At 42.1% G+C, this 16940-nt stretch overlaps 1 protein-coding gene across 1 annotated transcript in view; it reads left to right on the top strand.

The window, feature by feature from the left end:
• Nucleotides 1-16940, top strand: part of LOC148481549 (complement C3-like) — a 318755-nt gene that overhangs the window by 210175 nt on the left and 91640 nt on the right. Inside the window, exons 25-27 of the mRNA XM_088453278.1 lie at nucleotides 3291-3348; nucleotides 8852-9008; nucleotides 15574-15657. Coding sequence (XP_088309404.1) covers nucleotides 3291-3348; nucleotides 8852-9008; nucleotides 15574-15657 — 299 coding nt within the window. The remainder of the gene's footprint in view (nucleotides 1-3290; nucleotides 3349-8851; nucleotides 9009-15573; nucleotides 15658-16940) is intronic.

Here is a 16940-nt window from a genome sequence, read left to right as displayed (position 1 = left end):
AGGTTTAGGGAGAGGGTTAGGTACTAGGGTTAGGCACTAAGGGGGGAGGGTTAAGTTTAGGGTGTAGGGAGGGGGAGGTTAGGTTTAGGCATTAGGAAGGGAAGTTATGTTTAGGCACCGGGGGAGGGAGGGTTAGGGTAGGGAGTGGGGGAGGGTTAGGATACCGACCAACAGGTGTTGGTATCCTAACCCTGTCAGGATGCCGGCATCTAGATTCTGACCACCGGGATCCTGAGCGCCGACATCCCATGCCCAACCCATTTAAATAAGTTCCTGTGTAAAACTGTATTATGGTCAAGTGTTGAAACACTTTGACCAAATGCTGCCATAATATTAAATAGGTGCACATAATGCTGATAGGAATAATTTCATATTCATTGTATACAGTAACTTAAGCTACTGGAATAAATTGAGAGCATTATTGATGTTCTAATAAATGTGTATTTAGAATAATCAAGATATATGGTATACAATCGGGAAGCCGGCTGCCGGAATCCAGACAGCTGGCTTCCCGACTGCTTTATCCCGGCGTGGGATAAATGACTGGCGTCTATATCTAGACGCCTGTCATTTCCCCGACGCCGGGAGACCGGCGCCCGGCATCCCAATCGAAGGGATGCCAGGCGCCGTGAGCGGACAGCCACGGGGGTGGAGCGTTAGGTTTAGGGCACCCGGGGGGGACTTAGGGTTAGGCACCCTCTGGGAGGGTTAGGGTTAGGCTAGGGGGAGGGAGGGTTAGGCACCCCCGGGGGGGACTTAGGGTTAGCCACCCCCCGGGGGACTTAGGTTTAGGCAGCGAGGAAGGGGAGGTTAGGGTTAGGCACTTAGAGGGGGATTAGGGTTAGGCACTTGGGGGGAGGTTAGGGTTAGGAACCCTAAAGGAGGGTTAGGGGGTTAGGTTAGGTCAGTTTATACTTACCTTAGCGATGATCAGGATTTCCAGCGCTGTCGGACTTACGCTGCCAGGAACTCTGCTTTTGTCGGACAGGCGCTGCCGAGAATCGAACCGGCGGTATTTCATACCAATTCCAGATATATGCATTAGAGATCAAAATTACTTGACCATTCGGTTTTAACATTGATCAGCAATGTTTTTTCTTATTATTTTTTCTTCCAATGTGTTTGCACTAAAATGTAGACCAAATAATTAGAGGTGTGCACTGACCCCTGTGTTTTGGTTCTGAACATCATCATGTTTTTGTTCACAAAAACCACCCTCAATTGTTTTGGATTCCTTTAAAAAAATGATAGAAACAGCTAAAATCATGTAATTTTTTACCAGTTTTTGTTCCTACAGTATTATTATCATCAATGACATTCATTTACACTCATTTCCAGTCAATTTTGACCACCTCACAAAATTGTTTTCATTCATATTGGCCAAAGGCTGCAGCGAGTTGGTTGGCTAAACTAAATGATAGAGCAGTGACACAGACACATGGCAGTTTAAAAGAATATAGCACATCTAGGAAACATAGTGACACTGCAGTGGCAGACAGCATGGCTGTTCAATAAATTATACAACCCTATAGAATGTTTAAATTAATCAAGAACTAATAGCCTAAAAGTAAAATCCTAGTAGAAAATATGGCCCTCATTCAGACCCACTCGCGAGCGGCTGTCCGCTCGCAAATGGGTCGATGGTCCCCACTGCGCATGCGCACGAAGGAGGGAGCTCCGTCGTGCGCATGTGCGAGACCCGACGAGTGAAGGACTTTCCTTCGCTCGGAGTGTCTCATCAAAGGGGGCGTGCTGTCGATGGTGACTGACAGCACGGCCCCTTTGGTGGGCGTGCCGGGGGCGTGCCTGCCAGACGTAGGCGTTCCCAAGGGAATGCCTATCATCTGAAGCCGGCCCCACTGACATCACTAGTGATGTCAGTGGGAGTGATTTTGGCTCTGATAGAGCCAAAATCACTCCTGGCCTTGCGGTTGAAAAACCCAACCGCAGGCTTTTGCTCGCAGTTTCGATGGTCGCGATGGTCAAGACCATCGCGACCATCATCCTGCACGCTCATATATGCTGTGGGTGGTGACCCACAGCTATACGAGCATCCAGGAGGATGCTCCATATTAATGGAGGTGGGCCCTGATTCAGAGCGAGCGCTCTGGTCAGAGCGTCCGGCTCTGAATCAGGGCCTATGTTACCAACAGACTTCTCCAAACAGCAAAATCAGTGACATTCTTGTAGAAAAGAGAATACATTAATAAGTTAATTTATTAAAACCAAATTTCTCCAACCAGCAAATCACAGGCCTCAGGCCAATATGGGTAATTGGAGGGAATTAATCAATTAGAGGAAATATAAAGGAGAGTCTCATTACCACAAGGTGCCTATTAGTATTTCTATAAATTAAGTTAGGCTGAGATAATCCACTGACTTCTGTATTTTCCATAATAGTTTGCATGTATTCATACTGTCACCATCACTATTCACATTCATTGTACAGGATCATAGTTGTGATAATCACGAAGAGACTTGTAACCTTGTCTTCATGCAGTCAGATTTTATAATTGTGTTTTGAGGCCAAACCCCCCAATAAAGTAGAGTAATATATACTGCCTGTCAAACACACACAATCTTGGCAAAGTCCACAGTGAAACTTGGTGCATGATGGAATTGTCCTTGGGCCTTCCTACAGACTCCTATGTTGTATATTAGAAAGGACATGTACAGTTTAACAAACCAAGTACTTTAGCAGCAATGACTGCCACTTTTGTGGCTGAAGTACTTGGTTTGTTTGGGCCCCCACAAAACAAGCTACAAATGGGCTTAAGATGGCAAACAGTGTTGTTCATCATCTGTACAGTTGCAAGATATCATTATGATCCTAACCCTCACCAGTGTTAATATCATCATCACACAATATTAGCTGATCCCCACTGGAATCCACTGTTATGTAAGTCTTCATTGACAGGGACTGCCACTTTTGTAGCTGAAGTGCTTGGTTTGTTTGGTCCACCATAAAATCAAACATTTTGATGGTTTGATTAAACCAATCTACCAATGGGCTTAAGGCTGAGATGTAAATTTACTATAGGTCAGTTTTGGGTATTTGGTCATTTTGCTGTCAGTTTTGCAAACCATTCATTTACTAAAGGTAAAACGTATGTCAAGCTGACAAAAAAACAGACTTTAGAACTTTGGACAAACAATTGATTTTTTCACATAGACAAGAATAGTATTCACAGATTTATGGTATTGAACCGCTCATCTCTAATATATATATATATATATGTATTAATACAAATATACATAAATATCTAATATGTTATTTTGCTTTAAAACAGGTTACATGCGTCAATTGCATCACCGTTTGTTTGATTACTCTTTTCAGAAAAGCACATGGTAAGAGTTTGTTTTTCATTAGTTGGTCTTCAGCTAAGAGTTTACCAGGGCTATCAGTAGATCTTTCAGGCCCTATTGCTATGGGATGTAGTCATGCCCCATTGTGAATATTGCCACCTTACCACTGAAGGGAGCATGGCTACATTATCATGAGGGCATGGCTATGCCTCCAATGCAGACAGATCCCTAGACAGGGCCACCCCACACCCCAAACACACACTTTTTTTTTCACACCTGCCTTTGACCAAATAGATGTTCTAGAATTAACTGAAATCAAAATGAAAAGTCAGTTCAGAGCGCATAGAAATAATATCAAATAGTCCCATTTTAGGGTAAGTTTACAATCCTGATATATTTTGCATTCAATAAAGTAAATACAAAATTATGAAATAGGGGCTGATTCAGAGATGGATGTTTTTAGAACATCAGGTGCCAGTGGTTGATGTTTTAAATCTGTGCATGCATCTGAGACGCAATGCATTCCGATGGTTACTGAGAGTGGACGCATATAAGAATTGCTTGCAAAATCATGCAATTTTAATAGGCATCCTGGCCGGTCACTAGAAGATGGCTTTCATCGGCGGGTGTGACGGGGGCGTAACGCTGTCAGGAACTGCACTTTTGATGCAGTTCCACTGGCACCAGCAGCCATGTACTGTCGGACATTCTAAGAAACAATAGGGTTGCTCTATGTCCAATGGTGCGACCAATGTCCACTTGATGGTGCGACCAATGTCCACTTGATGGTGAGACCGATGTCCACTTGATGGTGCAACTTTTAATACAATAGATTATAGCCACAGCCGGTGGGCATCTCAGAACTACCATTCAGTACAAAGAACATACTAGTGACCACTATAGAGTACATTAACCATCCTAGTGGCCTCCATACAGTACACTGAGCACCTCATTGACAGCCATACTGTATAGTGTTGACAGCATCCTAGTAACCGCTATACAATACATTGAACTTTCTGGTGACTTCTATAGAGTGCTGACAGCATTTCAGTGACCACCGTACACTACTAACAGTGACTGTCGTACAGTAAAAAGAGCATCTCAGTGACTATTATACAGTACCTATGGCATAAAGTGTTTACAGTATTAGAGCACTATAATAATCACAATATAGTATAAAAACATCCTAGTGACTACCACAAAGTACTGCTAGCATCGTAGTGACCATCATACAATATAAAGAGCATTCTAGTGTCCAACATACAGTAAAAAAGAGCTGTCTAGTGATCACCATATTGCAAATAAAGTCCCCAAGTGACAGCTATACAGAATTAACAGCAGTTCATACAGGGATAATACTTCCTACATCTCTCCTGTACCACTGTCCTTATCTCCCACTGTCAGTAACTACATACAGTAATAGCGATTACAGGGACGATTGAGGGTGGCTTGTGTCATCTTCTGCAAATGATTAGTGCAAAGAGTCTGCTGGGGGTTGGGGTGGTAGGATGCTGCACTTCAAGTGAGGACCTCAGTTCTGCGGTCCTAATGATGGTGCTGCCTGAGACATGATTCTTACCTGTTGTGAGGAATGTCCCTTTTACCATCTGAATACTCCCCACACATTTTTTCCTCTTATTGGCACACAGCGGACAATCTTTATCAAAGGCTATTCAGACTGATAAGTTTACTATGGCATGAACAGCAGCTCAATGGCTGGAGTAAAGACGGCCAGCCAGTAGCACCCAGTTACTGAGTGATACTGTAATGGATAAGTGGTACCCATTCACATCGTAATATCATAATACTAACTTACAACCATAATACTTACTAAATACCAGGCAGCATACCTATGTTGGGTATGACCACTGATAAAACAGAGCTGGCCAGTGATGTTCCTTACATATACTACAGGTTGAGTCTCCCATATCCAAATATTCCGAAATACGGAATATTCCAAAATACGGAATTATTTTGGCATGACTGAGATAATGAAACCTTTCATTTTTGATGGTTAAATTTACACAAACTTTGTCTAAGGCACAAATTATTAGAAATATTGTATAAAATTACCTTCAGGCTGTGTGTATAAGGTGTATATGAAACAGACTGAATTTTATGTATGTACACAAACTTTGTTTGAGCCACAAAATTATTGAAAATATTGTATAAACTTACCTGCAGGCTGTGAGTATAAGGTGCATATAACACATAAATGAATTCTGTGTGTATATTTGGGTCCCATTTCCAAGATATTTCATTATGATATGCAAATATTCCAAAATACGGAATATTCTGTTATCCAAAATACCCCTGGTCCCAAGCATTTTGGATATTGGAGACTCAACCTGTACTTGATTTTTCGTTACCTCTTATTTAACAAACGTTTTTACCTGCATTGTCAGCAGATGCTGGTACATGAGGTCATTCTATGATTGACACCTTTTCTAAAATAAAAAATAAACATTGCAAAATAATTGCAATGTTAATAACATTGCTAGACAATCACATTTTTACTGGTTGGGCTGGTAAAATGACCATGACAACTGTAACCTGAAGTGGATAAAGATTGAAAACAAGTAACTGTGATAGCGAATCATCAAGTATAGATGAATTTAAATATTTTAGGAACCTTTTCTATGATTTTTGTTGAATGAAGCATCCAATATTTAAGGGTCTAATTAACAAGCATCTGCAATTGTAAAGATAATCCTCTATTGCCACAGTTTACACTAAAATGTTGCAGGGCAACTGACAATGCTGGCATGGCAGCAGTAAGCCTAAGCTAAACTAGGTAAAAAAAAAAAATCTAATAATAATTTTAAAAAATGCTTTATTTGATTAAAGAATTATTTTTCTCCATCCTTTGTCGGCAATCTGCATCCAAAGATGGTTACAGTGATAAGAAGATTGAAGCTGTACAGTATTGCGACAATGCTTCTTAAATAGGCTTCCCCATGCTTTGCAAGCTTGGGGCCATTGGTCATATCTATATTATTATTATTATTATGATCCTTTATTTATTCGGCGCCATAAGATGTCCGGGGATCCACAACTCCTTACAAAGTACAAAAACAGAAACCGTGTGAACAAAAACAGGAATCAAAGTGACAAAAAACAGAACATTGCAGAACATGGACATTGTTTATAAACATTGCTGCATCAGCAGTCATAATGCTCAAATACAGGGCAGCCATTGCAAGCAGTAGGGATGATATGGTGGTAGAAGCAAGAGATGGAAAGCATATGAGGGAAGAGGGCCCTGCTCGTGAGAACATACAGTCTAAAGGGGGGGGCATACAGACCACCCACAGCTATAGTGAGCGGCCATGATGATGGTTGCGATGGTCAAGACCATTGCGACGAGACCCGGTGGTAGGGTCTCGCTGCCGCAAGCCCAGGGGTGCTTTTGGCTCTATCAGAGCCAAAAGCACTCCCACTGACATCACTAGTGATGTCAGTGGGGCCGGACCCAGATGGTAGGCGTTCCCATGGGAACGCCTCCGTCTGGGCAGCCACGCCCCAGCACGCCCACCAAAGGGGGCGTGCTGTCAATCACCATCGACAGCACACCCCCTTTGGTGCGAGACCCTTAACGACGGCTTGGCCTTCATTATTCGGGTCTCGCATGTGCGCATGCGCACTTGGGCACCATCGACCCGCTCGCGAGCGCTGAATCAGGCCCAGAGTCCGTACCATCACATCTGAGAATATTATACAAAATGTATATAATGCCCTTTCATATCGGAGACAAATAACATAGTTTTTCAAAAGGAATCAATTGTCTTAAAATTAAAACTCTGGGTGAAGAGTGCAGATAAGATAAAATCTGCAGATACTCATAAAATTTAGATCTAGGTATATTATATTTGCATATCAGAGACTCTAAGAACACCTTGAGTTGCCTTTGACAAAATCACAGATAAATCAGGTACGGCCAGGTAAATAAAACCAAGAATGAGAACAAATGGGGGGAGAAGCCTGGGGGGGAACTTCGGGTTATCCTAAACTGGAGTGAGTGGAGATGGATAGGTAGAAAGTTCAAAACTTCTAGTGCAGATCGACAAGATGCAGTCACATTACCAGTGGCCAGAATGCCGGCTGTCGGATTCCCAACGTCGTAATCCCAACATGGGACTAAATATAGGCGTTGAAATGTTGACGCCTATCTTTATGCTGATGCCAAAATCCTTACAGCCGCCATCCCGACCAAAGATAAGCACACACTGTTAGGTGTTAGCCGCAGGGTGGAGGGTTAGGTTTTGGCACCCCAGGGGGAGATTAGGGTTAGGCACCCCCCGGGTGGGTTAGGCTACAGGGAGGAGGTGTTAGGGTTAGGCACCACCGTGGGGAGGTTAGGGTTAGGCACCCCCCTGGGGAGGGTTAGGTTTAGGGTGTGGAAAGGGGGGAGGTTTAGAGTTAGGCATCACTAAGGGAGGGTTAGGGTACTCACCGACGCCTATTGGGATTCTTCATGATCAGGATGCCAGCTTCTGTGTTTTGACCGCCAGCATCCCAATCATCGGTATATAATGCCGATTGCCAAATCAACCATATAAGCATAGTAGCTAGATTAAGATCACAGAAATATTGAGTGAGTTTATTCTGTAACAGAATGGAAATCAGTGAAGATATTTTATTATCATCTAGTTCAATCTGGACCCAAAAAAAAGTTATTGTGGGGAAAACCAGATAAGTGCATAATAATATTTTTTTTTAGATCTGGTAAACCCCTACCACCTTCAAGTGGGCTCCTAATAAGCATAATGAATTTTAATCTGGGAAGTTTATCTAACCAAACAAATTTAGTTATTGCTTTCTGCAAACTGCATAGGGCCTCAGGAGGAATAGCTACTGGGGTAGTCTGTATAAGGTAAAGAATCATTGGTAAGACATTAATCTTAATGGAGGCCATCCTGCCAAATAAAGATATTGTCTGTTTCCTCCAGGTCTGGAGATCAGAATTAATTGAGGCAATAAGAGAAGGAGAACTCTCTTTGTGTTGAGACCTATAATTGTCAGTAATAAATATTCCCAAATATTTAATTTTCTTTTTACGCCAGGTAAAGTTATAATTACCATAAATTAAGTCTGAATATGTGCCGGAATGTTTAGTGGTAAAGCCTCAGATTTAGCATAATTTATCTGATAACATGATATTGATCAATATGATGTCATAATCTTAAAAATATTTGGGATAGAAATAAGGTAAGGTAAAGAAATAGTTAATTTAATGTCATCAGCAAATAATGATAGATTATAATCTTTATCTCCCACAACAATTCCCCTAATATCTGAATCACAGCCGTTGACCCTCAACTTACCTGTTGCTAGTCGTCCCCCCCCCCCCTTCCCCAGGCCAAACCCCCTGGGAGTGGCTAACATAAAAGGCCATACAATTCTAAAAAGGTGGAAGTTATGTCTTCTCTGTCTATAAGAAATAGACCCTAAGTTACCAAGTTATAGCAGATGTCATTAATTGCTATTGCATAATTTTTTCTGTACTTTATCCTGCTAACTTGTCAATATCTTTCTTTTCTTCCAGGTTAACTGCATATGTGGTGAAAATATTTGCTCTGGCTTCCAGTTTAGTCCATATTGATAAAAATATGCTTTGCAACAGCACTAAATGGCTGGTTACAAATCAAAAAAGTGATGGGCAATTTCTAGAATATGGGGAGGTATATTCAAAACAAATGCAGGTAAGATATTTTCTGGTTTATTTACTAAGCCTTGGATGGAGAAGTGAACTGAGATAAAGTCCCAGCCAATCAGTTCCTAACTGCCATGTCACAGACTGTTTGAAAAATGACAGGAGCTGGTACTTTATCTCTGTTCATTTTATCTCCAACTAAGGCAATAGCGTAAACAGACCCCTTAGTAAATCTAAGTTCAAGGTCACATTTTGAAAAATAAACTCTGATGCATGAAAGTGCATGTGTACTGTGACAATTTGTTTGTTTAAAGAATAATTACAGCATTAAAATACTAGAGTCAGGGGCATCTTAAAAGAAGAGGGGGCCCATGTGCACTCCCTGTGCAGGGCCCCCTCCTCTCTCCCCGGTGGCCGGTAGCTGCCTGACGTGGCTGGCCAGCCACCGGAGCATTAGTAGACTAGAGTATGCCCGAAGTCTACTGCGCATGTGCAGAACGCTGGAAAAATGGCCACAGTGGCCATTTTCCGGTGTTCTGAGCAGCGCTGCCACCCGACGCGGGACCACTGATGGGTGAGTTTAAAATAATATGGGTGCAGGGTGTGCGGTGAGCACACACTGCACCCATTATAGATATGCCACTGACTAGAGTCATGCTAAAGTGAGCAATGTTCCTGTGAGCGTTCTCTAATTGAATCGAACACATACTGTATGCAAGGGATTGGGTATGGGAGCCCAACACTTTGGATGCCAGCTGTCAAAAAACCAACAGTGGCATCTCGATGCTGAGAATCCAATAGGGGCACAGTAAATACTTTAACCCTACCTCCTTCACCCTTCTTTCCTGTATCCTTACCCTAACCCTCCCTACCCCACACACTAACCCTCCCGGTTAGTGCCTAAACCTAACCCTCCCCCTTAGTGCCTAACCCTCCCCCCCAATGATGCCTAACCCTATCCTTCCCTCTCCCGCTGCCTAACCCTAACCCCCTCGTGGTGCCTAAACCTAACAGTCCCCCTCTGCGGCTAACAGCTAAAGGCGCCTGCTATGCTTATGATCAGGGTGCCAGCTGTCGGGACTCGAGTGTCGGTATCTACACTTATGTCAGGATTCCGTTCTTGTGACTGCAGTTTGGGATTCTGGCGCCGGGATTTCGGCAACCCGTACCCCGATTGTAGGTGTATTAACTACATCCCTATGCAAGTAATGATACCACAAAATGTAGTAATGTTCCCACTCACTTTTAGGTAAATACTGGTTTGGCAGCTAGTCCTGCAACAATGACCAGAAGCTTTTACATACAGTTTCATTTAACTTACCTTTAGTTGAATTAGTACTAATAATGATTGATGATTAGCCTAGATATCAGCTCTGACTACTTACTGTAAAGTAAATAGTGAACAACAAATACATAAATACACAGGACAAGTGTTTCCACTTTAATATATCAGAAATCAAATTTGCAAACTGCTTTTTCCCTTGTCAAAATCCCCCCCCCCTGTTTTCTTTTGTTAAAACACTCCGGTACATACTTCCAAAGATAAATTTAACCAGCTGGTGATGATTCTTGTCTATGATTGTGTGATATCTGCTTCTCTACTCGGCCAGCTCTCTACCAATTGGTGCAGGAAGGGTTATTTACAGATCAGTAGCATGGGACCCCGCCCCTCCCCCCGCCCACATCTGCACCTTTGCCTAATGAAATAGCTGTCATCCCATCATTCCATTCTGGGTGAGTCTAAGATGTATGACCAGGGGACTGCAGATATTTTTTTTAAGTTATATTTTTGTTTTTTTTTTCAAAAATATAATTTACCTGTTTTTGTGGTGGATTTGCCAGTGGTGCCGAAAATGGTAATATTTCCAGTTTTTTAGGAAAAATATGTTGGGTCTGTTTCTGAGTCGCACACAATGCTAAGTACTGTACACACAGTGCCGCAGTTGCGATTGAGATGTACAGTATCAGAAATTTACTGGAAATTTTCTGGGCAGTGACTGGGAGGTGGTTATTCAGATGCACGAAAATGGTCCATCTTATGAGCATGATATGAGTCATGGGTGAGTTGCTGAACTAGTTGCGTACACAAATACTTAATTGCTCACACTGGAGGCAATATTAAGATGGAAATTCTTCACCTGCCATAAGGCTGATGTAAGTTTCAATGTTGCGGCATATGTTGGCATCTAAATACGCTCAAAGTTGATGTCTCAGTCCTTTCACAATCAGACGGATGCTTGTACACCAGGGGAAGGGCTGATACTAGCATTAGCAGAAAGTTGCAAGTGCAACTGCGATGAAAGATTCAAAATTGGTTGCAGCAGCCCGATATGTGAAAATACTGTACTGTCCAGAACACATAATGGACCTCATTTAAAGTACAAAAGGCTAAATATAGGATAGAGGTGAAGAAAATTAATTTAGTGGCTTGAATCTAACAGTAAATTTATGGCCTAATATTGTGGATTAACGTGGATTTTAGGTAAGTCATACCCTAAGTTATGGGATGGGTACCAGGGGGGAGGTAGTCAAGAAGCCGATGGTCGAAATGCCGACCGCTGGCTTCCTGACTTGGAAATCCCGGAAAAGGACTAATGATAGGCATTGAAATCCCGATGCCTATCATTATCCACCCGCCAAAATCCCGACGCCCGGGATACCGAACGACGGTAAGCCAGGCATTGCAAGCAGACAGCCGCGGGGGGAGGGTTAGGTTTAGGGGTTTCTGGGGGGACTTAAGGTTAGGCACTCCCCAAGGAGGGTTAGGGTCAGGCTAGGGGAAGGGGGTTTAGGGTTAGGCACCCCGGGGGGGAGGTTAGGTTTAGGACCCCCCGGGAGGGTTAGGTTTAAGGTGCGGGAAGGGGGGTTCGGTTTAGGCACCCCTGGGGGGAGGTTAAGGTTAGGCACTAGGGAGGGGTTATGGTTAGGCACCCCTAAGGTAGGGTTAGGGTTAGGGGGGGGAAGGGAGGGTAAGATAGCTTACTTACTTCACTGGTACTCAATTGTTTTCATGTCTTATGCAGAATGCTATTCAAACAAACTTCCTGACCCGCAGAGTCCAGGAGCAATCAAGTTGCTTACCGCTTGTTCTGTTGCTCCCTTCACTTTAACATATGGTGAGGAGAGTCAATGGAGGACATTCCAAATCTTTCATAATAGTTTAGAACAGCTTCCCAGTTTCCAGAATTGGTCAGTGTGCACTATGTGTGAGTAATCTATATTTGCCTGTGTTACAGTTTGTTTAAAACAGAAGTTCCTGTTAGATGGGAGTACAGTCCTGTGCTGTCTCTTCCTCTCTGTGCAGTGACCCCGGCAGGATGAGATCATTGAGGCACCACTGCACATGTGTGACCTGGCGCACACCACTGTGTATAGTGTCACAGTACTGCACACATGTACAGTACTTAGCTCATCTAGGTGAGACCAGGATTACCTCCATTGCCACTGTTATAGGCATTACCAGTAACCACCGCTGTTACCCTGCAGCTCTGTATACCTCTGTTACTGCTGTTAACCCTCTGTGTTACCAATAAACCTGCAAGCCTGGTTAAGAACTCTCTGTGTGGACTAACCTCCATGTCACATTCCGCTATTACCCGATCAGAACCACCCTGATTCCACCAATTAGTTATAGCAATAGGTTATGGGCACAGCACCCTAACTGTGAAGAATATAGTAAAGTACTACATACTGTAGATGATAGAAAATGCACAGTGCCAGCATCAGCTTCATAAAATTGAGAGGCTCAGAGAATGATGCCACATGGAAATGTAGCTAAAGCGAGATAAGCTGTGGAAGATCACAAATGATCCAGGTGACAATTATAACCATGATGAAGTGTATAGAACCATGGGAACTATCGGCCTTGCTGTAGAACAGCAAGTGGATTCCATAATTCACTGGAGGGTGTCAGGACATGACGTGTGGATAGCCCTGCAGGCGACTTATGAAGATAAAGGTCTAAATAGAAAGAGGAACCAGAGGTGTACACTGTATGGTACCAAACTGAGTGCAAGCAGATACATGAACAAGTACATTGTCAAAATGTTGTCCATATCTCAGCAATTGGTATCTGTAGGAGTCCAGGTGGATGACGATGGCAATGCTGAAAATCTGACTGAATTTGACTTCTTGGTGGTGGCTTTGGAATCTGTCACCAAGCTATCAACGGAGATCATAAAGGATAAACTGCTGGACTTTCAAAAACACATACCAGTTGAGACAAATGTTGAGAGTTCTGCTTTACTCACAAAGTACATGTCACAGTTTACTATGAATTCCCCTAGGTGTGTAGAATTACCACTACAGTATAGATGAACCAGTTAAGTTTATTGTCACACATAGAATACAGTGCAAGTAAGCCAGTATTAACAGGTTGCTGACACAGGATAACTGAAACATAGTAAATCAGGAATACAAGTTGTAACAATGTCCATGAATGCACTGGTGAATTCAGGTAAATAGGAGGCTTACTGAACCACACCAGAGTACACTATGTAAATAATGACAATAGGCCTGATTCACAGTTTGGAATAGAGTAAGAAATAGCAAGTAACTCTGTACCTGAACATACCATGTTGCACTAGAAGGGGTGCAAATACATCCATTTTTATTGCATGTGGGGTAATTACTGGCTGCTTTGGCATGTAGCCCACTGTCGAAGCCGGATGATTGGCTGAAATCAGATCTTTGAAATTATCTGAAGACGCCATGTTTGCATTGTCTGCATGACACCATCTGGCGCAGTCAGTATAATATCATTGTATACGGCGCTATTTAGCATTGTGTACATATGCCGTGTTACTGCACACTGTTAAAGTCTTTACATAATAAATGGAACCTGAATGCTATAGAGAAATGCTGTGCAGGTGTTCAGGAAAGCACTGGGCGAGCCGTACAACACTGGTCTCTCTGTGTTGTGTGGCAACAAACAGAGACCAGCAGTCCTAGGAGCAGATCCAGCAAAGTAGGCAGAGGTACAGGAGACAGACACAGTGGTTCTGACTAAATTAACTAGCCCAGACAGTTAGCAGCAGGACTAAGTAAGGCAGTACCAGGTGCGGCTCATAGCTGCTGGATCAGCTAATCAAGCCAGGGTGCATGCTCATAGAATTACAACAGACAGGCTAGAACATGATCAGATGTACCACTACAACACCAGAGCAACACCACTGGTAGAACAGTGGTGTGGCAGCAGATCATGACAGTACGCTAAGCCCAAAGGCCTAAGTACTGTACACGTGTTTCATATGTCACAAAGTGGGACATAAAGCCTCTGAATGCAGACTGAGAGACTCAAGTGGAGCGCAGAAGAAGTGTTATAAAAGAAACAAGTCGACTTTAAAAGTTACAGACAGTCGCAGGAAGAATTGCTGGTACATGGACTTGGGAGCTATGATGCATTTCAATTGCAGTCAAGAATTGTTTACATCACTGTGCACATGTCACCCTATAACAGTAAAGGGATTGGAGACAAGGTCTTAAAGCCACTAAAGATGGGACAATCACGTTGCACCTGAGAAATAAAGGTGAACCCATGGTCACAGACATCCAGGATATGTTAGTTGTACCAGCTTAAGGGACCAACCTTATAGCCATAAATGTCCTAGATGAGTTTACAAAGGGCGTGTGTTGTGTAGAATAAAAGAGGGACTTTAGTAGCAACAGCAACCCAGTGTCAGTAACTATACATCCTAGACATGGAGGAGGGTTGGTCTTGAATCAGATGCTGTCATCGCACATCTATGGAGGTGATTAGGCCATCTGGGGCATGAGACCATACAGAAATTCCTTCAAGGGATGTTGACAGGAATGGCCATGAACAATCAAGAGAGATTGGGATGTGAGAACTGCATAAAGGGTAAGCAAACCCCCGATGCCCCTTCCCAAAGTCAGCAACCAGAGCTGAGGCACCACTAGCCTTGGTGCATACACATGAAGGGAAATCAATGAGTGGATATTGCTATTTCCTGACATTCATTTATAACTTCACAAGAATGACACACATTTTGACTTCATCAAAGCCAAAAGTGGAGTAATAAACAATTGCAGACTACAAGAGTTTGGTGGAGACTGAAATGGGTCAGAAATTGAAAGATTGATGCAAATAAATATGTAGCTATCTTCCTGAAGAAAGATGGCATGGAGTACCAGCTAACCACTACATACATGCCAGAACTGAATGGTTTCAGCAAGTGGGCCAACTGTACATTGGTGAGTTAGTGCAGACTATGCCGAGTGATGTGGATCTAGAAAAGATATTTTGGGCAGAAGCAGTGTCTACCACAATATATCTGAAGAACTGTGCACCCTACAGTAGCTGTGAAAGGCAAAACACTGCTAGAGGTGTGGCAAGGAAGGGAAGGGAAGGAAGTAAGGAAGCTTGAGGACTGTTATGGCATGTGTCTGTATCTCTGTTACTACAACATGTTTTTTTATAATTAAACCTGTTTTTTAAGGAGCAATGTACATACAACAAGGAACTTCTGCATGTCATCTAATATCCTACTACAGTATTTCTTAGATGGGGTACACATAAACATAAGAATAATTGATTGTAAAGCACATATTAGCAAGCATTATTACTAAAATGTATTGTGTTTTCACCTCTTTAGGGTGGATATAAAGAATATGAATCCTCCCTTACCGCATTTGTTCTAATTGCATTAGCTGAAGTAAAAAACAGATGCAATGTTCCAGTAAGTACCAAAACTAACAAAATTAACTGAGTCTATTTAATTGAAATGAAATGTGCTAGATTTGCTTCTTGAAATGCATCAGTATATGGAATCCTACCAAATAAGATAGTATACAATGTACAATGAGCTAATAAGTGGGGTAGGAGTGTGGTAGTGATAGCAGTTTCTTTGGCACCCATGTCAGTTACAGAATGTCGCTTTGTGACCACAAAAGAATTACTATGTTTTGTTTGGCAGTTATACCAATCTTTCTAAATTGTTTGGTGCCCTGTACAGTGATGTCACTGCGTATATATGATGTACCCAGTTTCACACGGTAAGATCTTAGATATTTACTGTTTCCATTTCCATCTCACCACTCCAGGACCACATTCATCCTTCACTTCTATAGTAATGTATCCATTCCCTCTAACAAGCCTGAGCCAGGGTAAATGCTACCCACTCCACCCCCCTCTCAGTGCCACTGCAAACACTTTGGGAAATTTGGATGCAGAGCTGTGCTCATGGGTCCTGCTGCAAGGTTGTAGACCTGACAACCGAATACCAAATTATCTTTGTAATTATAGCAAACATAGCAGGTTTTGTAATTATTGGCTTTAATTAAACAGATAATTTGTTATTCATTATTTTTGGGGTACGAGTTTAAAAGCCTTATTTTCTAAAATGATATTAACACAAAACCATGACATGGTACTTGAATTATGTTTAGGTAATCCCCATGGGTATTTGTTACAGTCACCTGATAACCCTGAAGTTACTTCATACATTGGCAGTTCATACTGTACATATGAATACAATTTTATACTACTGTGCTCAGACATCTATCTATCTATCTATCTATCTAAAAAAGACACAAGTACAGTAAGTGAAATATGAATACAAATATTAATTTGATGAGATGTCTATTTACTAGAAACAATTTTGTAAAATTTAAACAATAGTGATTTTAATATTAAATTCAGACCATTTTTTCTGAGCTAACACTTTGCCATAAATTTGTGGCTATTATATTATCTTCCATTTATCTCACCTTAAATTGGATGGCAAACATTCCAGAGTGAGGTGTAACTGTAACAGTATAACTCTATATGAAAATAAAGTGCAACATATATAGAAACAATTTCTTGCAAAGGGATGTGATCCAATTATTGTAATATTATAACTGGAAGAAACTGCTCAAAAATGTTAAGTCATTGATAGATGTAAATTTACTAAGATTTGAGTTTGGTCCGGATTGCAATCTCGGGTGAGCTTAGGCATTTTAAAGGTAAACTTGGGTGATA

This window comes from Taudactylus pleione, unplaced genomic scaffold (genome assembly GCF_031769625.1).
Source record: "Taudactylus pleione unplaced genomic scaffold, aTauple2 ptg000574l, whole genome shotgun sequence".
NCBI classification, from domain to species: domain Eukaryota; kingdom Metazoa; phylum Chordata; class Amphibia; order Anura; family Myobatrachidae; genus Taudactylus; species Taudactylus pleione.
This window is presented reverse-complemented; position numbering and strand designations above follow the sequence as displayed.